At 49.8% G+C, this 25,170-nt stretch overlaps 1 protein-coding gene across 4 annotated transcripts in view; it reads left to right on the top strand.

Moving 5' to 3' along the window:
- The first annotated feature begins 10,402 nt into the window (after positions 1-10,402).
- Positions 10,403-25,170, top strand: part of Tet3 (tet methylcytosine dioxygenase 3) — a 98,672-nt gene continuing 83,904 nt past the window's right edge. For 2 of the 4 annotated variants that reach the window (XM_027428820.2, XM_027428823.2), the window contains exons 1-2: positions 10,803-10,936; positions 11,721-12,452. In XM_027428820.2, the coding sequence (XP_027284621.1) occupies positions 12,150-12,452 (303 nt within the window). In that variant the 5' untranslated portion in view covers positions 10,803-10,936; positions 11,721-12,149. Of the gene's footprint in view, positions 10,509-10,802; positions 10,937-11,284; positions 12,453-25,170 lie in introns of those variants that run through there. The other 2 variants (XM_027428822.2, XM_027428821.2) reach the window with 2 other exon arrangements.

The raw sequence follows: 25,170 nt of genomic DNA on the forward strand, positions 1-25,170 counted from the left end.
ATGTCTTTGACACCCTGCTTCCTGTCCTACAGATTTTGAATCATTATTTCTATGCTTATTCACATTGTATTGTAGTCTGGAATGGCAGTGGGTCAAAGCTGAGGCTTGTCACCATTAATCCAGTCCTGCAGAACAGAAGGCATGAGTAGACATAGCAACATGGGCTGGTGACTTCCATCATGGCTCAGAACATGAAAGGTACAGTGTGATAGGATCCAATGTCTCCCCCAGGAACAGTGCTAGAATGGCACCTAAGACTGGATCTCTTGGTATGAGCACTTTTGGAAGTTCCCCTCCCAGTTCATCGAGGAAGGTCTGTGTTCTTCTGATGTCAGCTAGTATCTCCATCTTCATCACTGTGGGGTGGGCACTAACCCCCCAAAGGTCTGCTTATATCTAGTTCAGCTTCTGACCAGCAGCTCCAGGGCCTGCTGAGATGCTGACCTGCTAGAAGCTCTCAGTGGGACCCCTGCTTCAAATTCATGGCCTGTACTTTAAAAATCAAGAAGCTGAAACTACCTCCCAGATTCTGCAGAGGACTGGCCTGCTAGATATCCAAAAGGTCAGTGAAATCAAGGACATTTCAATCAAGTAGAGAGTCACAGAGTGAAAGGCACACGGGTAGGCTGGGATGGAAAGAGCAGAGAGCCCGAGAGGTGACAAGTCCAGGACAGCTTAGAGTGAGACTGATAAAACCTAGTTTTGATTGACCATAAAAAGAAGGGAACTAGGCTAGGTGGTGGTGGCACACACCTTATTCCCAGAACTCAGGAGGCAGAGACAGGCGGAGTTCAAGGCCAGCCTGGTTTACAGAGTGAGTACCAGTACAGCCAGGATGACACAGAGAAACTGTGTCTCAAAAAAACCTTATACCCAGCACCTGGCTACCCAAGTAGTATGTACCACCACTTGAAGTGATACACAATGCTCTCATTGATTATTGATATGTGAATGGTTACATATGGTCAAAACATTGTAAGGTCATTTCTCTGTGAAGCTAGAAGAGGAGTCGAGTCAAGGGATTAGCTGAGACGGGAGGTGGGCCAGCTGAGTGCCTACTATATATCAAGGTTTGAGACAGGCTTTTACATAGGGGGGCTCATTTGGTCACCTTGCAAAGGTGTATCATTAGTGCCGTCTTTGCAGATGGGAAGTAGGATGTGACCAAACCTCACACAGTCACAAACTAATTCCTCGAGGATCCAGAATGGGAACTTGGGCATCTAGAGGAAGCATCTCTGTGAACAAGGAGAAGGGGTAATGCCATGGATGGGCATGACAACTGAAGGGAAATGTGGGGTTCTCTAGGGGCCTGAAGACTGGTGCTCCTGCACGGGAAGTCTTGCAAATGTGGCTCAAGGGGAATATCAAATATAAGAAGATTGGTGTGTCCAAGTCTCAAGACAGACACTGTCCCGCCTACAGAAGGTGGGGCGGGGCGACATGGAAACCAGATCAGATTAGATCAGATCAGATCACAGGGACAAATAGTTTTCTGTAGACTCCTTTCCCACACAAGCAGATGAGGGTTCAGTAGGTTAAAGTACTTGCCTCATGACTCAAATAGAGTCCCAGAACCCACAGTGGAAGTAAAGAACTGACTCCCAAATTTTGTTTTGTTTTGTTTTTCAAGACAGGGTTTCTCTGTGTAGCTTTGGAGGCTGTCCTGGCACTCACTCTGGAGACCAGGCTGGCCTCGAACTCACAGAGATCCGCCTGCCTCTGCCTCCCGAGTGCTGGGATTAAAGGCGTGCACCACCCGCCGTTAGAGGCAGGCGGATCTCTGTGAGTTCGAGGCCAGCCTGGTCTACAGAGCTAGTTCCAGGACAGTCTCCAAAGCCACAGAGAAACCCTATCTCAAAAAACCAAAATAAATAAATAAATAAATAAATAAATAAATAAAAAGGTGTGCACCACCAACGCCCGGCTCTGAATCCCAAAATTTATCATCTGACCTCCACTCATGTACCACAGCACACGTGTGCCTGTATCTGCACACACACACACACACACACACACACACACACACACACACACACACACACAATTAAAGTACTGTTCACTGTACCCAATAAAGTCCTAGGATCTGAACTTAGGAATTTCACCATTTTAATGTGGTACATATTTTCTGTGACATTCCCTACTACACACTTCTTTTTATAAGTTTCGTTCAAAATGCAGGAAGTGGAGTTGGGTATATCAAAAAGTTCAAATTCATCTCCAGTTACATAGCAAGTTCAAGGTCAACCTGAAGAACAAGAGATTCTGTATCAAAAACAACAACAACAAACCAAACAGAAAAATTCACGCCTTGTTAGAGGCGTCAACATTGTCATTTACCCAGAAGCAGCTCATAGTGCCTGACCCAGCCCAGTCTGTTCTCCCTGCACTGGAGTGACCTCTCTGGATATTTTTCTTCCTGACTCTGTCTGTGGACATGTCCCCCAGGAACCTCAAATCAGACACATCTGACCCAGCCTCACTCATCACCTTTCTCCTCTGGGACCCTTGATTTTACCTCTTTGTCTGCCCGTTGGCCAGTCAGCCTCGATTTTCTCGATTCTCCAAACCTTTCTCTTTATTTCTTTCTATCCTCTCCTCCACAACTCCAGTTTTTTTTCTCACCTAGATTTCTGCTGCAGCCTTTGAGGCAATCACTCTGCTTCCATCCTGACATTCCACTCTAAGGCAGCCTCCATCCAGGAGCCAGCAACTGGCTATGGTGTGGTCCTGTCCACAGCTCTGTGGGTAAGACAGGAAAGGGCAGGTACTTCTGAGATGTGACTGGTGTGCTTAGACCTGGTCTCAGAACTTGTCAAAGGCTTCCTGAAGTGTCACCAGAGCTTAACCAGAAAGGATGAGTGGGAGGTAAAGGCAGAGGCAGGAAATGCCTCTGTCAGTGGCACATTGTTTCAGATGTTTCAGCAGGCAAGTCCCTGGTGTCTCATATACCCTGAGCCCTCTTTTGCTAGCCTCTCTGTCCACAAGTTGATTTCTATTGAGCTTGCCCTGTAGGCCACTTGCCTCTTCCACCCGGCTTCCCTTAACCCAGATTTCTTTCCCTGAAGTCCGAATCTCTGGGCCTATTCTAGTGTAAAGAACGATAGTCCATTAGAATGGGAATATCAGTTATGCATCCCCAGGAGGGAGCAGTGTTCCCGGAAAGGGGCAAGATGAATCACACTAACAAATTCCACACACACACACACCTCACACACCTTCCCTGTGCATCAGTTACCAATTCCATTAGCCAAATAAATTCCCCACTCCTTCAGGCATACAGCAAGGGTGTACTTATAGTACTTTCCTGCCTGCTTGTGACCTGCATGGGTCAGTGAGATGAAAGCAGTAGTGCTTCGAGGTTAAGTTTTAAGGGCTAGTGCCTCATTTGTCCCACACCTGCGTTCCAGTTTGAAGAGAGAGTGTCCACTTGCAGCAGCTTGGGTTGCTGGTGACAATGGAAACAGGGTTCCCACTGACATACAATGTACATGTTCTGTGACTGAACTGTAAAAAACTTTTGAAAAACAACACATCTATACTTATTCTCTCTCTCTCTCTGTGTGTGTGTGTGTGTGTGTGTGTATGTGTGTGTGTGTGTGTGTGTGTGTGTGTGTGTGGTAGCTGTTTATGTGAAGGCCAGAAGTTGGCATCAGATGTCTTCTATCACTCTCAACCTTACTAATTTTTAAGAGTAATTAAAAAAAAGTATGTGTATGCAGGAGAGGCTGGTTTGTGGATAGGTGCCTTTGGAGGTCAGAAGAGGACATTGGATCCCTGGAGCTAGAGTTACAAGTAGTTGGGAGCAGATAGGAAGTGATGGTGCACGCCTTTAATCCCAGCGCTCAGGAGTCAGAGGCAACTGGATCTGAGTTCAAGGTCAACCTGGTCAATAGAGTGAGTTCTAGGACGGCCAGGGCTACCTAGAAAAATCCTGTCTCAAAAAAATCTAAGTAAGTAACTTACCAAACAAGTAGTTGTGAGCAGCCTGACCATGGGTGCTGGGAACTGAACTCAGAGCCTCTGCAAAATCTTCAAGAGCAACAGCTGTCCTGACTGCTAAGCCGTCTCTCCAGTCCCTCCACATTATCTTTTGAGACAGGGTCTCTCATTGGATCTGGAGCTCATTGATTGACTGGGCTTGTTTTCCAAAAAAATCTCAGGAATCTTCCTGTCTCAGTTGTCCCCAGTGTTAGGGTATTCCGGATTTTTGCATGGGTGCTGGGGACCCAAAGTCAGGTCCCATTCTAGCAGCAAGCACTGTACCTATAGAGCCATCTTCTCCCCCAAGAAACATATTTTTGTTGTGTGACATCGCTGAAATCCTGTGACTGTTTGCTACTGCAGTATCATGTAACTGGTTCATACTAGCAACATAACTGATTTTGTCAATCAAACTTGGAGGCACCCAAGCCTTTATCCATGCTGCCCATTTGCCAACCTGGGCCCCTGAATCAAGCAGAGCCCCTATCCTGCTCAGAGCCCCTTCCTCCGTTTGGAAGGTTTCCAGGTGATTTCACCTCTTTGCTCTTATCCTTGCATTCTCCTTGCAATTAACACAGCCTATTCTAGTCAACTCAAATTCAAAATGAAGTTATGAAATACAACTTGCTATGAAATACAAAGGCTGGGGCTGGAGAGATGGTTCAGTGTTTAAGAACACTGGCTGCTCTTGCACAGGACCTGGGCTAGGTTCCCAATACCCACAGTGTGACCCACAACTGCCTGTAACTCCAGTTCTGGGGCATCTAATACCCTCTTCTAGCATTCTCAAGCCACAGATACATACATGTATGGTGGCATTCATGCATACACATAAAATAAAAATAAGTAAATCTTTTAGCTGGGCATTGGTGGCACGCGCCTTTAATCCCAGCACTTCGGAGGCAGAGGCAGGCAGATCTCTGTGAGTTCGAGACCAGTCTGGTCTACAAGAACTAGTTCCAGGACAGCCTCCAAAAGCCACAGAGAAACCGTGTCTCGAAAAACCAAAAAAAAAAAAAAAAAAAAGTAAATCTTTTAAAATGATCTTTGAAAAATAAACCCACAAAGAAAAGCATAGTCAAGATCTTCACACATATCCCATGACCCATAAAACCAACCAGTGAATTCACATTTCTTCAACAGCCATTCTTGGTGCCCTGTCGGACCAAGTGCAATTAACGGGAGTTAGATTGTTCCTGTTACTAAGTGATCAAATGACTTTGGACCCATTACTCCTTTAAGCCCACGAAACTTCAGCTCTAAAACAATTAATAAAAAAATGCAATGCCATACAAAAAGGAAAGAAGCACTTTCGTGATTTCTGTCTGAACCACTCTACACTCAGAAACCAATGTGTTCGAAGTGACTTGAAATGGGGAAAGCACCATTCAAATGCCAGCTGATTATAGTTTTCTTGTGTTTGTTTTTTAACAAATACATGACTAGGGGCTGGAAAGATGGCTCAGCAGTTAAGACCCTTGCTGCTCTTATAGAGGACCAGGATTTGATTCCCAGCACCCAGCTCACAATGGTTGATAATGCCAGCTCCAGGGAGCTTTCTTCCAGTCTCCTCCGGCACCAGGAACACACAGAGTGCACATACTTACAAGCAGGCAAAAATACTCATAGATACAAACAAATCTTTCAAAGAAAAAAAAATGCCCTCCAAACCAAATATATGACTAAAGAAGTAACATCCAAAATGAAGTACATTTCTCAACATCTTTAGTTTTGAAAACCATGAAAGCTGGGCCTATGAGATGTGGGTAAAGGTACGTGACATGCAAGCCTGGGGTACTGAGTTCAATTCTCAGAATTGACATAAAAAATGTAGATGGTGAAACCAAGCAAGCCTGGGGCCCATATCAAAAACCCTATTCACCAATCAGACACAAAACAGCTGAAGACCAGGCGTGGGAAGCTCTTCTGAGGCTAGTCGATTAAGTGTTTGCAGGTTCAGCAGTGCCCAATCATTCATTTTTAGTTTTTACAACTTTATTTTATTGGGGGTACCCATGCCACGGTGCACATGTGGAAGTCAGGGGTGTACTTTGTGGGGTCAGTTCCTTCCTTTCACCTTCATGGGAGTTCTGGGTATCAAACCCAGGTCACCAGACTTGGACATCACCTGCCTTTTCCATTGAGCCATGTGCCCCACCCCCTTCTTGATCAACATGTGTAAGCACACACATCCAGTTATGGTGCCTCTCCCTTCTGCTGCTGTCTCGAGGCAACTTCAGTTCATCAATGGAGCCGAAGCTCCACTTACTGTTTAGTCCAAACCCAGAAACCGCCCTATCATCCTCCCTGGCCTTAAGGCTTCTTTGCCTGACAAGGGGTGTTCCTGTCTAGGTCCAGCCTGCATGGCAGCTGCAGCAGGGTTCTGACATCTCCTCTCTGGAGCACACATTCCCACAGGGGACTCTGCCCTCAGTTGAGGGGGGTGGGCCAGCCAGGCCAAAAGGGCAGAACTGATACTCTCCCCTAAGCACCCGAGGACTAGACCCTGATCTCTGCCAGGTGCTGAACATGCTTCCCGGCTGCTTCCTCTAGCCCAGCGCCTCTTAAACTTGACATCGGTGAGGCTGGCAATAGGGCTGAGCAGGTGAAGGTGCTTTGCCACCAAGCATGATGACCTGGGTTTAATGTCCAATACTTAGAATGTTGAAGCAGAGAACGGACTCTCACAAGTCATCCGACCTCCACACCCCACACTGTGGCATGTGTGTGCCCACACATATAAAGTTAAATACATATTTAAAAAAAAAACTTGACAAGTGAAACGTTTTTAAAAAGATTTTTGGGCCCGACTGGAAAGGTTTCTGATGGAGTAGGTTAGGGTAAAGTGGAGCGTGACTTCTCAGTGTTCCCGGGAGACAGTGATGCTGCAGCTCCCGGACTGCAATTTTCAAGAAGCCCAGCACACAGCCTTCATTCCTGATCATCCGTCCTCAGCTGCTCATCTGGCCTGAGCAACATGAGAAGCCACAGCGCAGGAGGCTGGAAACCCCAAGGCAGAGACCTGAGCATTTGGACTTCATCTGAGGCACCTCTGAAGGATTTGGGCAGGTTGTACACTAGTCAGGGAAGAAACTTAAAAAGGCTACGGGTCCTTCGTGGTATTAGGATATTTCACTGGTTGGCACAAGTGACCTGTTTCTTCTTCCTTCAACACACGCTGATCTGGTGTGAGATCTGAGTTGAGAAAGGAGAAAGGACAGTGTGGTCCTGGCCCTGGTAATGAGAAAGGAAATAAGCTAACGGTTGTCACACTGATAGCTGTTCTCTGGAGGGAGTGTGGGTGAAGAGTGGGAGGAACCCTGGCATCTGAGTTACTGGAACCTTCTTGGAAGAATTGGCATTTATTCCCAGACCTGAAGGGTTTTCAAGAATCTAAAGGTGGAGAGGGTATGTTTTTGACCTTAGTTCTCTGAGGAAAAAGTGACTATTTGAATCAGATGAGCTGTTCTTGCTTGCAAGAGGTCATCAGGATCCAGCTTGCTGACTGTTATTTCCTCATAGAAGTTGGGGGGGGGGGTTTGGCCTCTCACCTGAGCTTCAAGCCCTTCCTCCCAGCTGATTGTACTCAATTCTCCTCTAATTGCAAGTGGGAGGCGCTAGTGTATATAAATTGGTAAAGTTAACAGAGGGCCTCTGTGTACTCGACTGTTTGGGAGAGTTAACAGCGGGTCTTCACCTACTCAACCGCTTACTCTACTGCTTACTTGACAGTTTGGTAGAGTTAACAAAGGGTCTCCATCTACTCAACTGTTTCAGAAGTCATTCCTGTTGGCAGCTGCCGCTTTGGGGGTCACTCATGTTCCTGCCAGTTACCCCTCAACCATATTCTGTAAGTCCAATACACTCATGGGCTCCCAGTGTAAACCTTGGTGTAATTGTACTTTGGTTTGTTGTTGGGGCCTTAGGAGGAAGGGGTAAACCTTTGTTTCTCCCCAGGGAAGGAATTCTTGAAACAGGGTAGCAGGGGTGAAACCACAGAACTGAAAAAGGAGTGATTGCACGGTTTGCCAGGTAGCTCTCCTGCCACGCCTGGTCCTGTCCTTTCAGTTGGCTCAATCTTTGTCATCCAGCTTGGGTGCTCTTGAGCTGATATGCTCCAAGGCTCACTCTGTCGCCTCTTTCACTCTCCATGCCCCGGCCCCTGAGCTCGTTCACACCTGAGGCCTGCTTATTAGCTGGACAGCCAGGCTTCATCTCCTCACTCCACATGGTTGGCCACAGGCATCCTGTATTCCATCCTGGTGAACGCACACTGGCACTCCACCAGATTATCTAAGCCAAATAGTGACATGAAAGGTACAGAATAAATTGGGTAATTGCTGCTGCCAATTACCGAGGCAAATCAGAAAAGTTCCCGGGCTCTGCTTTTGAATCCATGGTAGCTGAATGACTTGATGACAATACTTAACTCACAAGGTTGCTCTACTATTAACAATAAGAATCATTTGTAGCCCAGGCTGGTGGTGACTCGGACCTTTAATCCCAGCACTCGGGAGGTAATGGCTGGCAGATCTCTGAGTTCAAGGCCAGCCCGGTAGAGTTGTTCTGTTTTGTTGTTCTTTTTTTGTTGTTCTGTTTTGTTTTTCGAGACAGGGTTTCTCTGTGGCTTTGGAGGCTGTCCTGGAACTAGCTCTTGTAGACCAAGCTGGTCTGGAACTCGCAGAGATCCACCTGCCTCTGCCTCCTGAGTGCTGGGAATAAAGGTGTGGGCCACCACCGCCCGGCTTGGTAGAGTGAGTTCTAAGACAGCCTTCAAAGCTACAGAGAAACCCTGTCTCAGAAAAAAACAAAAACAAACAAACAAAAAAACCCAAAACATTTGCGGATCCAAGCACACTTCTTGAGAAGATGTTGTGTATCTCCTTCAAAGCTGCATCACTGGTCAATGTTAGAGTCGGATCTGGAAGCCACAATCTCTGATCCTAAACTATTTTCTCCACCTCGCATCCAGCCCATCTATCAAATAGGCGAGTGAAAGGAGGGTGGCAAATCGCATAATCAGGATGAGTGTAACCACTTAGGTGAATGTTTAAAAATTTTTAACGACTCTTTTTTGTGTGTGCATGCCTGTGTGTGTGTACGCGCGCACACGCGCGCGTATGTGTGTGTATAGATGCCAAGTCCACAACTTCTCCATATTTTTGTTTCTACTCTCAACTTCCCTGAAGCAGAAACACTTGGGTTCTCCCAAAGGCCATAGTAGGAAGTAGGTGTTGCAGCCATGTTCACCACCCACCCAGCTGACAAGCTGGCCTGTGGAACAGGTTGTCAAATACCAGGAGTGCCAGAGGGAAATCCCAGACAATTCTGGCCTAGGGCTTTTTGGACAGCGGGGCGCTGTTTGAGATCAGTTAACCCCCCACCCCCCGCCCCGCTCAACACACACAAATAGTCCGCCCGAATGCTCTTTTTCTTTTCCTTTCTTTCTTTCTTTCTTTCTTTCTTTCTTTCTTTCTTTCTTTCTTTCTTTCTTTCTTTCTTTCTTTCTTTCTTTCTTTTCTTTTTTTTTTTTTCCAATTCTGGCTGAGTTGTTAGCTTCAGCCAGATGAGGACGCTTGCCAGGTTACCTGACTGGGTGAGCACCGCCCAAACTGGTCAGGCTAGTCACTGCGTGGCTGTTTCTGCCAGGGCTTGCCCTTGCGTAGGGGAGGGTACAGACCTACCTTCTCCACAGCAACTCGGGTAGGTGGAAGGCAGCTGTGGGCACTCTAGCCTGGCAGTCAGTCCAGATGGGTGGAGCTGAATTAATCTAACCTGGAATTTCAACTTGGCCAGTTACAACAGGTGAGGGGTGGTAGGGAAGGCAGCATTAGAACTGGGCAGTTTGGCAAGTTGGAAATACTGTGTCTTGTCCCTTCATCGCCTGCCTGAAACACAGCCTAGGGTGACTTTTTCAAAGTGTCTGTGAGCTTTAGGCCTCAGTGGCTACTTGGGCCCATCAGGAATCTGGGTTCCTCTCCGCTATGCGCCCCGTCCCTCTACTCTGGGAAGCAGGGCGGGCGGGGGTCTCGAATTAGTCTTTGTTTTAGACACTAAAGAGCCCGAGCACCGCGCCAGAGAGGCTGGCGATGGCAGAGCCCGGGGGGTCGCCCGGGTCAGGGCGCTCGGCTGTGACCCTCAGGCGGATGCCATGCAGCGGGCACTCGGTCTCTGCCTACGGGCACCCCCTTCTTGCCGGCCAGGCTGACTCGGTATGCAAACGCGCGCTGTCCCCTATTGTCCTGCCTCGGCCTGAGCGAGCGGCAGCCGAGGAGTAGAAAGGGGGTCGGTCGGGCTCGGGGCTGCCGGCGAGCGTGGGGCAGTCCCGAGCACGCAGGGAGTGGCAGGAAGTGGGGACACCCAGGCAGCTGGGCCAAGGGCCTAGCTGGGGAGGTCCGCGCCCCGCCCCGCCCCGCCTCGACAGCTTGGGCTTCGGGCCGCGCCGGAGGGCAGGGACGGGCCAGCCCGCGGGGACATCCGAGTCTCCGGAGGGCTCCTCCGCGAGGCCCAAGGAGGCGCTGCAGGTGCAAAGCCCGGCCGGCCCGCGCGCGCATCGCTCCCTCCCCGGGAACTCCGCTTTTGCGCGGTCCCGGGCCTAGCGGCCAGCCTCGGCGGGACCGCACGTGCGCGCCCTCCCGGGCGGGGGAGTCCCGGGCGAGCACGTGCCGCGGCGGCGCGGGGGCGGGGAGTCCCGCGGCCGCCTTCATTGCTGCTGCTGCTGCTGCTGCTGCCGCCGCCGCGGCCGCCGCCGCTGCCTCTTCCTTCCTCCTGCGCGGTCCCCTGATCGGCCAGGGCTGGGGCGGGGGGGACTCCGCGCGCGCAGAGAGCTTGGCCCGGCTAGGCGCTCCGTTCCCGGAGGCGCACACCTTGGGCCGTGGCGGTGGCGGCGGTGGCAGCGGCAGGCTGGGAAACTTTGCCCCTTTGTGCGCTCCGCCCCGGAGGCGGCGGGCAGGTCGGTGCAGCCGGTGGCTTTCCGGCTCCGCGGTGGGGGAGGGGCAGCGCGTGGGGGAGGGGGCGGCGCGGGGACCGTGGCGAGGCCGGGTGGGCACAGCAGGATAGCCAGGGACCCGGCAGGGAGCTCCGGGTGGCCGTGCGGCGCTGCCGGGTGGGGTGGCGGGGCGGGGCTGCGGTGCAGCGGGAGCGGAGCGGCCAAGGCCCCAGAACAAAGGAGCCGGAGCGGCGGCGGCGGCGCGCGCAGCCTGGCCTGCGCCCCAGCGCGCCCCCTCCCCGCGCCCCTCGGTGGCGCGGGTCGCCCCCCTCTGTGGCCCTCAGGGCTCCCGCTCCTGGGGCGCGGCGAGGTGGCTGACTCAAGACTCCCCATGGGCGCGCCCCCCACCTCCAGGCCGCCTCGGTGCTTGGGGTGTCATCCACTCCAATGAGCGAGCCTCTGCAAACTTTAGTTTGCAAGCTGTTACCTCGGGGAAGGTCCTGTGGCCCCCCAGTGAGGGGTTTCGCTTGGATTTTAATGAAACTTACAAGCCAGTGGAAAACGTGTGGGGTGGGGTGCACAAAGCAACTTTCTCAGAAATCCCACCTTGAGCACCCCTCGTTCCCTTGAACGGTCCCCCCTTCACTTCCCCACCGCTAGTCCATCTGAGGCTCTAATGACTTCGTTTGACTCAGACCCTGGCGTCCCCCATTTTCTCTCTTCCCAGAAGCAGGAAGAGATAACACGTGAAAGTTGTCCCTGAGCCCCGAGTGATGTGCTTCCCCTTTCTGTGTCTCTCCCCCCTCAGGCAGAGTAGCCTTCTCCATCATCCTGACCCAGGGAGGGAGAAGTGTCAGGAGGAAACTCCTCACCCTAATCTGCCCCACCACACACCCATTGGCTCACCTCATGCCTGAGCCCCGGGTGGGTGAGGGTGAAGAACCCACCCAGCCAAGATGAAACCTTTCCTGGGGGCTGCTGCTGCTACTGTGTTGCCCCTGATCCTGGGGCCCTGCAGGTGGGAGACTGGTCCTGGAAGGAGCCCTGGCTGCCGGCTGCAGAGGAGGTGAAGAGGGTTTAAGAAGAGGCACCCATTCCAGAGGCGGAAGCTCCTTGCCTTCACCCTTGTAGACTTGTTTAGGAGAGAAGGACCTGTTGGTGGCATTTGCAGGCAGCAGGAGACTGGACAGTAGTTTAACCTGGCACCTATGCTCCCTTCCCTGGCAACGACAGCATCATGAGCCAGTTTCAGGTGCCCTTGGCGGTCCAGCCGGACCTGCCAGGCCTTTACGAGTACCCACAGGGCCAGGTGATGGTAGGGGGCTTCCAGGGGCCTGGGCTTCCTATGACCGGGAGTGAGACTCAACTGCGAGGGGGTGGAGATGGGCGGAAGAAAAGAAAGAGGTGCGGGACCTGTGAGCCCTGCCGGCGGCTGGAAAACTGTGGGTCTTGCACCAGCTGCACCAATCGCCGCACGCACCAGATCTGCAAACTTCGAAAGTGTGAGGTGCTGAAGAAAAAAGTGGGGCTTCTTAAGGAGGTAAGCGGGCCTCTGCTAGGCTCCCCGACCCATGTTTGAGGGCGTTGTCATCATGAGGGTCTGGTTTAAAAGACTCATCTAGTTACAGCTGTCCTTCCAATTTCTGGTCGCTTGGTCTCCTTTGGAGCACAGCCTGTTGTTGGAAGCCCAGTGGGTTCCTTTTCCAGGCTGATGGTTTGTATGAGAGTAAGTCCCTTGCAGAGCATGTAGAGCCAATATCCTCCTCCTGGATGTTGATAATTGATGCAGGACAGATGTCTAGCTTGAGCTTTAGAAGCTTCTCTTCCTGTTTGAAGCCTCAGGTGGGTTTAAGGTGGGTGGTGTGGGCAGCTGTGGTGGCAATGAGGCACTGGCGATGGAGGCGGATGAATTTAGAGGGAAAGCGTTAGGTGACAGGTTGACTTTTGTGCTGTCCTGATGGAATGGGGTAGTTTCTTCCCTACACCTTTACTTAGGTGCTTGTTTTCCTCAAACGGGGAATTTAGTGAGACACATGATTGGGGTTCTCAATGTTATGGGATGCTTTGTGGGGCCAAAGAATTTTGGGCATAGTATTTTGGTGGGGAAGTAGTCACTGGGTACCAATTTATGAATGAATGATGTGCTTTTGAGATACTGTCAAGGACTCCCAGTATTCAGGGTAGAATATGGACAGAGACGGGGGATGAGAGCAGCCACAGTGGGCGTGGAGGGAAGGATGGAGGGGCCGTGACCCTGTTTTGGGTTTCTTTCCTTCCTACTATGGTGTGAACACTCTATATGAGGTTGGTGGCAGCTGTAACGGCAGAGAGTTGGCAAAAGTAGGGACCAGCGAATAGAACAGATTTTAGGCGGAGCATGTAGCCGCTGAAGTTGCTCCAGGCAGCGGAACTGGCGCTGGACAGAGACAGAGGCCTACGCTGTGTGCAGGGCTCCCAGCCTTGCCACTAATTTGTCCAGGAGCCTAGACTATTCTGCCCCTCTGGGCCTGTCCTTTAGGGGGGTGGGGTGGGGGAATGGAGTTGTCCTTGATGGTCTTCAAAGCCCCCTCAGCTGGCCAGGAGCTGCTGTGCTCTGAGCATAAGGTCACCTGTGGCTGGACTAAGTATGCCGTCCACCCGCCCACACTTGGGATTTTCCTGACTGCTGAATGTAGGTCGGTCCTCAAGCTGGTAGGGCTTTGGCTAGGAAGAAATCTCTAAGTGCTAGGGGTCATAGGCCAGGAAGTGGATTCTGCTGGGGTGGTTCTGTCCCTTGACACTTTGTCCACTTGGTCACACCATAAGTCATGACTTAAGGGCGACAGTCTCTGTTCCCTATTTGCCTTGACCAGCTAAAGCAGACCTGAATCAGGTCTGCTGCCCCCCACCCTTGCCCCAGCCTTGGGGATAATAGCGCCATTTATGCTGCTAGTGTTGGGCACAGGCTGCTCACCCTGTGCTCCGCAGGTCATTTTCTAGAGGCGGAGATAGGTATAAACTGGAGTTTGCTTGTGAGAACTGAAGGCTGCATGGCGGGATCCCTTCATTTCCTCCTTCTTAACGGGGCACTCCCTTTTTCTGGCCCAGTATCTCTCTACACTTCTTTGACAAGTCACAAGGGTAAAGATGCCGAACCCCTGTGGGCTAGATATTCTTGGTGGCCCTTGTGGATGGCGTTAAGTACTGTTTTTTTGGCAACAGTGGGACATACCTGAATGAAAGGAGCTGGGAATGAGGCCAGGGCCTGTCATCCTCCTGCATAAGCTGCTGGCCAGGCTGCTAGATGGTCATGGTAAAGATCCCGTGGACCTGGGTGGCGGCAGAACTTGCTATGGTTGGCAGCTACTCTAGGCCCCTAGGGCCAGGTAAAAATGTAGTTGGACAGACAACCTATGATACCCCAGGACAGAAGGTCCACATGTAGGTCTGTGGACCAGGGCTGGCCCCAGTTTCTAGAGAAAGTGTAGTGTGGGGACAGTGGAATGAGTTTTTTCTTAAAGCTAGCTATTTCATTATGTTTGTTTTCGTGTCTTTCTGCACCGAGGTGCATACGTGGGAGTCACGACAACTTGAGAGTCTGTTTTCTTCTGATGCTTTGCAGCTGGCACCTTTACCCACGGTCTTGATGATCCTAACTTTCTTTTTTAAAGAGCGGTGCTCCAAAGGTGAATGCCGTCTCTTTGATATTTAAACTTTGAAGAGTTTTGTTATTTTGTCTTTGTTTGGTCTTTTACTTTTTTTTAAAAAGGTAACTAGTGGCTCTTTACAAAAACAAAAGCAACCTGGTCCTAAAGGCTTGAAAGCCCAGGAACTGCTATCCAGACAACACTTGTCTAATGGGCTTGTCTCTGGCACATTCACAGGCTGAGATGCGCATGAGAGACTCTGCTTGAGCAAAGTGTTTAACAGCCCCAGGGGACCGCAGTGACCTTAATCATTAGATCTTCAAAGTGCTTAGCAGTAGGAGAGTGTCCCAGGACTGGGGAGGACTTTGGGGGAGGGGAGCTGACTCCTCAGGTATGGGGGATACTCGATCTCTAGAGCCTCGGAAGTCTTACCATACGCTTTCATCTGTGCCCCTGAGTTTCTAGTCTCTCAGCATCCTTAACTCCATCCATCCTGACTCCACTCTCCCGACTGCCTTTGGGGTTTCTTTTACACTGTCTGCTTACAGCTACTTGGTACCATCCTATAAGGGTGGTGGACATGGAGGGGGGACCTTATCTTGTCTATTCCTTTTGCTTGTCTGCTTGGCTTTCTTTTTCCCCATTGGGCTTTGGGAAGGGTGTGCCAGAATCCCTGGACTCATTAGTTCCGATTTGAAGATTAAAGATGGCTTTCCAGGGGCTGGTGGTTGCTTCTGAGTTGGCAGTAAGTTTAACACTTCTGAAGAAGTTTGTACTGGTATTGGGGTCTTCACTCCTAGTTCCAGCCTAGGCTGGTGTTAGAGTTTGTTTGATTTGCATCCTTTTCACTTGAATAAAGGCAGGTTTCTTAAGAGTTTGAATGTGAAGCACCATACAGTGACATAGTAAATCTCTCTAGCATTGGTTTTCTCGGTTGTGAGATGGGGGGGGGGGCGGCGGGTTGTAATCCTTCTTAGGGTGTTACAAGGATAAAATGTAGGATAAAATATGCATCGTGTCTGGCACACAGTAGGTAGCCAGCACATGGTGACAGAATCAATCAAACTGCACATATAAACAACTGTGCGTTAGTCTTGAGTTGTAAGCCTGTAAGTACAGATTACACGTCTATCTCGTGCCATCCCTTGCTTGGTGGGAGAACTGTGGAACAGGACTCTGGAGCCAGACATAGGAAGGGGAGTGTCTGCGCACCAGGAACAAGGAGGCGCTGTGGTCCTGAGCAAGGGAAGTAAAGACCCGAGTGAGTAGAAACAAATCTCTACAGAGATCTGTGCATCGGGTTGGAAGAATAGCATGGATGAACAGCAGAAAAATGGGATGTGGTTGGAGAGTACTTGCTAGCCATCAGCCAAGTGTATCATCTTCAGATTTCTGACAAGACCGTGCAGCTCTTGGGACTAGGAGGTCTTTTAGCAATGTCAAGAGACCTGATGGGCTCTTGATAAGCCAGCTGGTAATTACAGTTCCTGAGGAGGGTGTCCAGCAAAGGGCAAAGCAGCTGAAAGTAGAGGCAATGAGATTTCTTTAAAAGGAAGCCCACCTGGTGTGAAGCCTTCGAAGAGGCTGGGCAAGTATCATCTTTGAGATACTGTTTTAAACCCCTTAGCCCCAGACTCCATAAGCATAGTCGGGGGGGGGGGGGGAGGAATTGGTTTTTGGTTGTTTTTGTTTTCAGGGTTTCTTCTCTAAGATTATTATGTATAGAGTGCTCTATCTGCATGTTGCCTGCATTCCAGAAGAGGGCACCAGATCTCATAGATGGTTGTGAGCTACCATGTGGTTGCTGGGAATTGAACTCAGGACCTCTGGAAGAGCAACCAGTTCTATTGACCTCTGAGCCATCTCTCCATCCCAAAAGATTGTTTTGTTTTGTCTTTTTGTTTTTTTAAAGGAAATAATAACAAGGGTAGTGAAGCCTCATGGACAGATCTGAGCTTCACTGCCTTGTCGTCAAACACTGTAGGTCAAGGACTCTACACTGGGATCACCTGGGGAAAATGTAAAACTCCTAGTGCTTGCATCCCCCCAGCCAGGAACTTTGACTTCATTGGCCTAGAGCAGACTTGACTAGATTGGAGCTCTTGAATTGAATCTGATATGTATGTGGAGACCCTCTGCTGCAGACAAGAGAGACTCGGCTCCCACCTGAGTTTCAGGACACAAAGTACTTTACTCTCACTTCCCCCTTGAACCAGCAGTGTCTTCCAGAGCTTGTCAGGAATGCAGAATCTAGCTGGGCGTTGGTGGTGCACGTCTTTAATCCCAGCCGGGAGGCAGAGGCAGGCAAATCTCTGAGTACAAAGCCAGCCTGATCTGCAGAGCGAGTGCCAGGATAGGCTCCAAAGCTACACAGAGAAACCCTGTCTTGAAAAACAAAACAAACAAACAAAAAAAAAACAAAAAAAAATGAAAAAGAATGATGCAGAATTTCTGGCCTTATCCCAGACCTTCTGAACCCAAATCTGTAGTTACGCCAGAAGGACACCCAGGTGGTTTATATAACCCCTAGAATTTGAAAAGTGAATCTCCAATACTTTGTGACCAGGAGAAGGGGTGGGGCAGTGGGAAGGGGTCAGAATACCTCACCTACAACCAAGCCCAGAATTCCAGTAACAACCAGGAGAGGCGAGCCTAACCAGGATTGACTCCATTCCTCTGGAGTCCCTCAGGCTAGCAAGCTTTGAGTAGTATTGTTTAAGGACTTGGGTGTGATCTGAAAACAGGCAGGAAAGCTCTCGGGCGATGTTTGCTGCTCGGAAGCCTGATGTAGGAGGTGGTAGGCCCATAGGTCACAAGTGGTGGTTAGCAGAGGGAGGGTTATACATCTGTGGAGTCTTGGGTCTGGGTGAAGGCTCTGTGGTTGTACAGCAGATGGTGACTGGGAATTGCAGGCAAGGAAGTGGTGATGGTGAAAGATGGGGAAGGGGCTGAGGAGAGTGGGGCAGCCTAAGCAGCAAGCCTCACCCAGATTCAGAGGGACTGAAGATAAATGGAAAAGTCTAGATTTGTTTTATGTTCAGGTTTATTTTATGTCTATTCTGCTTGCACAGCACGTGCATGCTGGTGCCCTTGGGTCAGAAGAGGGTGTTGGATCCCTGTTCACCTGGACTCATGGATGGTTTGAAAACCACATGAGTACTGGGAATTGAACCTGGGTCCTCTGCAAGAACAAATGCTCATTCCTGAGCTATTTCTCAGCCTTCCCGGAACTTTTTTAAAAAAGAGCTGCCCATGTGAGGAATCTTGATTTCCTAATGGGGTAGAAAGCCGAAACTGTAAAGAATTTTGTCAGCCTATCTTGAGACTTGTCAGAATGATCGCGTATAGGACAATCAAAGGAAGCTGGGCCAGTCAGTTTACAAATGAGTAGAGGAACAAACGTCCTGTGGCAGAGGAGTTAATTCCTTCCTGCGGAGGAGTCTGTAGACCTTCTGTTAGTAGGTTCTAAGCAGGATGACTAAAGCCACGTTAGAAGAAAAAATGTGCTGTTTACAGTTTTCCCTACTCTGTTGAGCTACTCTGAAGGGTGACCTGTTTCCTGTGCATGGATCTGGATAGATGCTGGGTGTGGACCCGTGATCCGTTATGAAGGCATCCTGTGGAGTGAGGGATCCTTTCTGGGTCTGTGGAAGTGTAACATCAGGTGTCATTTCATATCCCTTAGGTAGCTTTCTTGCAGAAGAAATCTCTAACCTGGGCCATAACATTTTTGGCCATATTTTGTATTTAATTTACGTGTATCTGTGTGTGCTTGTGCACGTGTGTGTATCTGCATGTACGTGCATATGTATAGAGATCATTGATCGATATTGAGTGTCTTCCTTCTATTTTAGAGGCAGCAACTCAAGCTATATAGTCCTGGTTGGTCTGAAATTATGTAGACCAGGCTGACCTTGAACAGAGACCCTTTTGTCTCTTGCCACCATGACCTGTCTATCTCATTAAAGTATATACACACACACATCTTTATTTTATGTATATGGCTGTTTTGCCTGTATGTATTCATGTGATCCATGCGTGGAGACCAGAAGAGGTCCCCTGGAACTAGAGTTATAGATAGTTGTTAGCTGCCATGTGATGCTGGGAATTGAACCTGTCTTTTACAAGGACAGCCAGTGCTCTTAACCATTGAGTCATCTTTCCAGCCTAATTACCTTGTTTTTTGTTTTTTGTTTTTTGTTTTTTGTTTTTGTTTTTGAGACTATCTTCCACTGAGTTTGCAGATTCAGCTACACTGGTGTCCAGCAAGCCTCAGGGATCCTTCTGTCTCCACCTCTCCAGGGCTGGAGTTACAGCACACACTATGCTGGACTTTTACATAGGTGCTGGTGATCAAAACTCAGGCCCTCATGTTTGTACATCGAGCATTTTACTAAATGAAACCACTTCCATGCCCCCCTTTTGTTTACTTTTTGTCTTGCTGGGGATTAGACCTCAAATATGTTGGGCAAGTAAGTGCTTCATGACCAAGCTACACCCCCCAGCCCTAGATGCTATTCTATAACTGAAGTTAGTCTTGGGTCTGGATTGAGGTTAGGTTTGTGAGCTCCCTGAAAGGTTCAGCTGAATGTCTTATGAAAGTGTGACAGTGTATCTTTTCTGGGAAGACAATATATGGTTTTTAGCACATTCTTAAGACTATGCATGGCCACCCCAGATTTTAAAAGCATGACTTACCTGAGTCATCCAATGTGGATGGACAGCTATTTAAATTAAAATGAAATACAATAATGGGCACAATAGCCACCTTCTAATTAGCTGCACATGGCTAATGGCTCTCGTTGGACAGTGCAGATAAAGAATGTTCTTTCCTGGAAGTGGTGGCTCATACCTGTAATCCCAGCACTTGGGAAGATGAAGGAGGAAGCATTTGAGTTGAAGTCTGGCTTAACTCTTTATGTAGTCCAGCCTCTTACACGATGCATTCCAGGCCAGTCTCAGCTGTTTACTAATACCCTGTCTCTAAAGTTAGTGCTATAGAAGGTCTATTGGGCAGAGCTATGAGCAGGACATGGATGTCCCTATGTGGTCCCCAGATCCAGCCTTACCATAGCCTCATAGCCTTCAGGGTTGGGGATCATGGCTCGTAGCCATGGTATAGAAGAGAACAATGCTCTCCTAGATTCTAACCTACTAAGAACTTATTCTTGAGGGCATGGCCGTATGTTTCTTTGGAACACAGTGGGAGTAAGGTGTGGTTCCCCACAGGAACCCTCCCCCCAGTCCTGATCAAAGCCTCTGTGACCTTGTTCTGGTAACTTCTGGTCCGCACACACTTGTTCACAAGTCCCACCCAAGGTCAGCCCTCTCTGCCTTAGGCTGTCTCCTGGAGAAGGCAGTGTGGCAGTAGGTGGGCTGACTGTATTGGGACTTCAATGTCAAGACTCTATCTCTTCTTTGCCTGTGGAAGAAGACGAGTGCTCAGGAAGAGGATGTTAGAGGACGAGACCCCTTATCTCTGTGCACTCTGGTCCAGCTGGCTGTTCTAAAGAGTCTGTCAGGGTTGTTGTTACAAGCCTCTACCTGGTGATCAGTGTGGGACCAAGACCGCTGCCTTGACTGTGTCCACTTTGGTGGCCTTGTCTACCATTTGCACAAGAAGTTGACAGCCTGAGTTCTTACTAATTACTGAGGCAGGGGTGGGACATGGTGGGGGGCTGAGAAAAGCAGCTCCATGTGGGATCATCAGTTGCCTTTCAGGTGAACTCAGGTCTGAGGGCTGCTTGATTGCTTCAAGTCATGCAAGAGGTGGGCTGGGTTCTCAGATGGTTCTGTTCTGTTTAAACTGCTGAACTGACTTGTGGGAGTTCCAGCACTGCTTTGCCCCTGGAGTTAGTGGACAGATTACAAGCCTCCCACTACTGTTAGCACAGTGACTCCAGGTTCTCAGAATAGGATGGGAATGCCACTGGCAGTTATAAGTGCATTGGTGAGACTATGGGCATCCTTAAACCCCTTTGCCCCTTTTGATTGTCAGGGGGAGATTTAGGAAGGGGTATGAAGAAGCTGGGTCAAAAACAAGTGGCCAGGTGTACTGGACTAAAGTGTTCCCTGAGTCATTCATGTGGGGGAGACACTGGACTGTTGTGGCCTGTCTTTATGCTTTTATTGATGTGCCCCTTATAGAGGTAACTCAGTTCCCCCAATTACAGGAATGATTCCGACACTTTGGAAGAGAGGAATGGCAGGCTCTTGCTTGAGGCCTGGGTGGGGTGGGGTGAGGAGAGATGCAGTGGGGGTTGGGTCAGGGGATAGGATGAAAAAAGCTGGTGCTAGAACAAGGAAGACAAGTACCTTCTGGAATGCTTGTCTCGGTCCCAGGACTACAATCTCCCTCTTCCTGGAGAAGTACAGCTCTTCTCTGGTGCTGCATCAGTTTCCAGAATCAAGGTTAGGTGTGTTTTAACCTTAGCTAGCCTTATCCAGCAAACCTCTGCCAGGATTGGCACAGGCCAGGCACGAGTCTGTGCCAGGGGTGGAGGGGTAACAGTGTTAACTTTGTCCTTCATGAGACCAAGGAAACTTTTTTTTCTTTTTTTAACCAGAATGCTGTTATAAAGCTAGAAGGGAGGAGTTCCTTGAGGACAGAGTCTAGCCTTAGTCACTCTTGGGCCTCTTGCAGACCAGCTGGGAAGGGAAGGAATAGGTCTGGAGAGTTTGCTTGTAAATGATTGAGGAGGGCTCTGACTCTCCCGCCTGCTGCTCCTGGAGTACTTGACACTGAATGCAGAGGTGTGGAAAGACTTAGGCAGGCTGCTGGGCATACCTGAGGGTGTTCACAGATCCTTCAGGGAGATTCCATGTGTGTTAGTTACTCTTGGCAGTCTTCCAGGCCACCCTGGATTTGAGTTACTGTGCACCTTGTTCCTGTAGGGTCATCTAGTCTCCTGTTATTTGAGTGGGTCCTGGGACATTTGGTAGTCCAAAAGACAGTTGAATGTGACCATAATGAAGCAGTATAACACCTTCTAAAGCATCTAGGACAGTGGTCCTTGGGATTGCATATCAGACATATACATTATGATTTATAACATTAGCAAAATTAGCTATGAAGTAGCAATAAAATAACTTTGGGAGGCTCACCACAACATGAAGATCTGTGTTAAAGGGTTGTAGCATTAGGAGGGGTGAGAACCACTGATGGAACTTGTGGAGTACAGGCAGAGTGGCACTAGGTGTCAGGGGCTCAGTGTGTGTGTTTGTCAGAGTGGAGGTGAGGGGGTGGGTATTGGGGCTGCCTCTTTGTGTATCAGGACATCAGTGGTACCTTCATTGCGTCTCGGTCTGCTGTTCCTCCAAGGAGGAGTGTCTTTTCTTCCTTTGCTCCTCCTCTGCTTCCTCCTCCTGGTGATTGCCATTGACACAGACTTCAGCTGCCAAAGCTAATTGTGAGGCCTGATCAGTGAATGAAGGCGAAGGCAGTTCCCATGACAACCTCAAAGAGTTTCAAATATAGAGGATGATGTATGTGTGATGGGTTGCAATTACTTGGGTGGAAACTGATGCGTGGACACTGGGAAACATGGGCTCCGAGGGTAGAAGGGGGTGTTAGGTTTCTTTGGCAGCATCCTTCGTGTGATGAATAGGAAGGAGGTCACAGGTTTCCCCTCACAGCAAATTCCTAGTGCCTTCAGTGTTGGGCTCTTTGGAGAGGTGGGGCTCCAGCCATCGTGGTTGGGGAGGCAGGACACGTGCAGAGCCAAACCTCAGGTGTTAAATGTTAGAAGTGCTATGGACTGCCAACAAGCTTAGGTAACCAGAGAAGGCTTCCTGGAGGAAATGGGCTTCAACTGAGCAAGGAAGAAAAAGCCCTGTGCAGAAGTGCCTTGTTCAGGACAAGGCAAGGAAGAGACCTGTCTCTAGTTTTGTCAGCTCTAAAGAGGTAGATGGACTGGAGCATTGTGGGATTATCCATAGTGGCCCTTGAGTGTGCCACTTCAAGTGAAAGGATGGGAAGAGTCTTGCTGGGTCTTTTCTGGCTGTGTGATCTTGGGCAAGGTGTGCAGAGCTCTGTATTGTTTTTCTGTCGAGTAGGTATGGAAAGTCCTGGCGTGTTGGTTTATTTTGAGATTTAAATAAGATGCTTTGTGTTGTGTCCCCATTTGTGGGGCTCCACAAGGCTTGTACTTGGTTCATTTGCAGTCTTCCCTCCCCAGTGTGTCAGAGTTCCTGTTTGTCTGTGTGGAGTCTGGCCTATGGATAGCCACATTCTTGAGATAGTGTGTTTCTACCATGGCCTCCCTCCTGCAGCTGGTACAGTGAGACTGGGAGACCCAGATGGAAGATTGGGGGAGGATCTTTGTTCTTAGGCAGAGGAATCCCAAGTACCTCTGAGTTGGTCACAGTGAGCCCCACGTGTACGAAGAGAGGCATATAGAGGTGAGAAAGATGGCAGGTGGGAAACAAACTGCCTTGACTCAAGGGTCCTGGCGTGTATGTATCTCACAGGCATCACGTACCTCTCAAGAGGTGAGGTGGCCAGAGTGGGATGAGAATGGGAGCATGTCGGCTGCCTTGGGGGCTGCATGCTCCCTTGGTTTAGCCAAGGGCTGCTGGACAGGGTGGGTACCTGAAGCTGGGGACACAGAGTTAGCACAGGAAGATAGGATGAACTCCTCTCCAGACTTCCATAAACTGTGAAAGAGGCATGCTGGTCCATAGTCCACAGTGGTGGGTCCTGCCTTTCTGGGAGGCTTTAGGGACCTCATCTAGAAGTCTGACCAGGAGAAGGGCCTCACCATCTCAATGCCCAGCCCCCTGCTACTCCATACTCCTAAGGTAGAACGAAGGCAGCTCAGCACATTCCAGTTCTGTGTAGAGCCTGGGAAAGCCGGGAAGACAGGGCCCCACCCACGTGGGGAACGATTGTAAATAAATAACTGCTTGGATGTGACTGGCGCTCCAGAAGAGGCAGTATGTTGTTCTTGAGGCCAGGGAGGAGCCTGGCTAAGCTTGGGAAAGCTTGGTGACTGAGGGCCTGGCAGAGGGGAGGCACTGTTTGGATTCAGCCAGGCAGTATATTAGCATGTGGGGGAGGGGTCAAGCAGCATTGGGAAGAGTGAAAACGTTATTAGTATTCTCAGATCTGCTTGACAGAAGTGATCACTTTAAGTGACCCAGTTGTCTATATCTCCCTGGACTTGGCAGAGAAAATGGGGGTTACAGAGGATGGGAAGGGTCTGGGTTTGAATTCCAGCCCACCAATTTTGAAGGACAAATTGTTCAGCATCCCGAAGACTCTTCCTTCTGGGGGGGCACTGTGTATAGAGTAGGCAAAATTAAATGATACTACAGAGTGATTGGCACAGGGCCTGGTAACAGTATTAATTGATACTGTCCAAGCTCTGTTTGTACCTGTGGGGTGCTTGGATATATATAACACAGGACTTTAGGGAACCAAGAGAAAGGAGGATTCATTTAGGGTGGTCAGCAATGTGAGTTAAAAGGTACAAACACAGCTGGGTGGTGATAGGATCCTATAATTCCAGCACTTGGGAGGCAGAGGCAGGTGGATTCCAGTTGGGCAGTTCGAGGCCAGCCTGGCCTACAAAGCAAGTTCCAGGACAGTCAGGGCTGTTGGCAGAGAAATTGTTGTGTAAAAAAAAAAAAAGGCAAAACAAACAAACAAAAAACCCACTCAGTTTGTCAATGAAAGTCATGATTTAGGACATTGACCTTACCCTATCCTGTTATCTGCCTGCCTTCCTGCTCTGGGTGGGACCTAGTAAGATTGCCCTTTGTCTCAAAGGAGAGGCAAGTGTGGGCCCTGAAGCTGTCTTACTAGAGGCAGGCTTGCCCTTCTCCTAAGGCAGCTTTTCTGGTTCTGAGTACCCCCTGGGGGCCCTGGGGTGGAGCCCAATTATGCATTGTGGTGGGGTGGGTAATAGAGCGAGTCACTGGAGCAGGGGCGCGCTCATCAGTGAGTCACTCCTCTCAGGCCTTAGCTTATTCATCTGTGAGAATGAGAAAGCACCCTGAGCTCTGGCAGAAATGTAGAGTACTGCAAGGCAGCAGCATTACCTTGTGTCAGGCAGCTGGCTCTGTGTCCTCTCAGGGCCTCACAGCTGTATGAAATGGCTGCTGGTTCCATTCTACAGATGACCAAAGAGAGGCTGAGAGAGGTAAGTCACCACCGGCCAGGAACAGGGTATGTGGGTACTAAAGTGTATGGATGTTCCCCTCAGAGGGGCATGGAATAGATGGGAGAGGTGCTTGCTCAGGAATGTGAACTGCTAGGACTTTGCTTTCTTTCCCGCCCCCCACCCCTTCACTTCTTCAGTCCCCCGACCAGCTATTGCAGCCTTGGTATGCTTGTAGTTAGGGAACTGGACTGGAACTCTTGAGGTCTGGGGGCTGGGGTGGTGTGGTGGAAAGGGCGGGCACCTGGGCGAGCCTCTCCAGGAGAGAGAAAATGGGGTATGTTTCAGCACCAGTCTTGGATCTTAGGGTAGTGGGTGCCAGAGAGGGCACACCTGACTTGGGGACGTACAGGAAGTATTGGCTATAGCTCACTTTCCCGAGTTGGGTGCAAGAGATCAGGGCAGTAGAGCTACAGAGTGGCGAAGGGGACAGACTAGAGGGGACAGACTCAGCTCCGCTGAGTTCTAGCCG

The sequence above is a fragment of the Cricetulus griseus genome, chromosome 8 (assembly GCF_003668045.3).
Source record: "Cricetulus griseus strain 17A/GY chromosome 8, alternate assembly CriGri-PICRH-1.0, whole genome shotgun sequence".
Classification (NCBI taxonomy): Eukaryota; Metazoa; Chordata; class Mammalia; order Rodentia; family Cricetidae; genus Cricetulus; species Cricetulus griseus.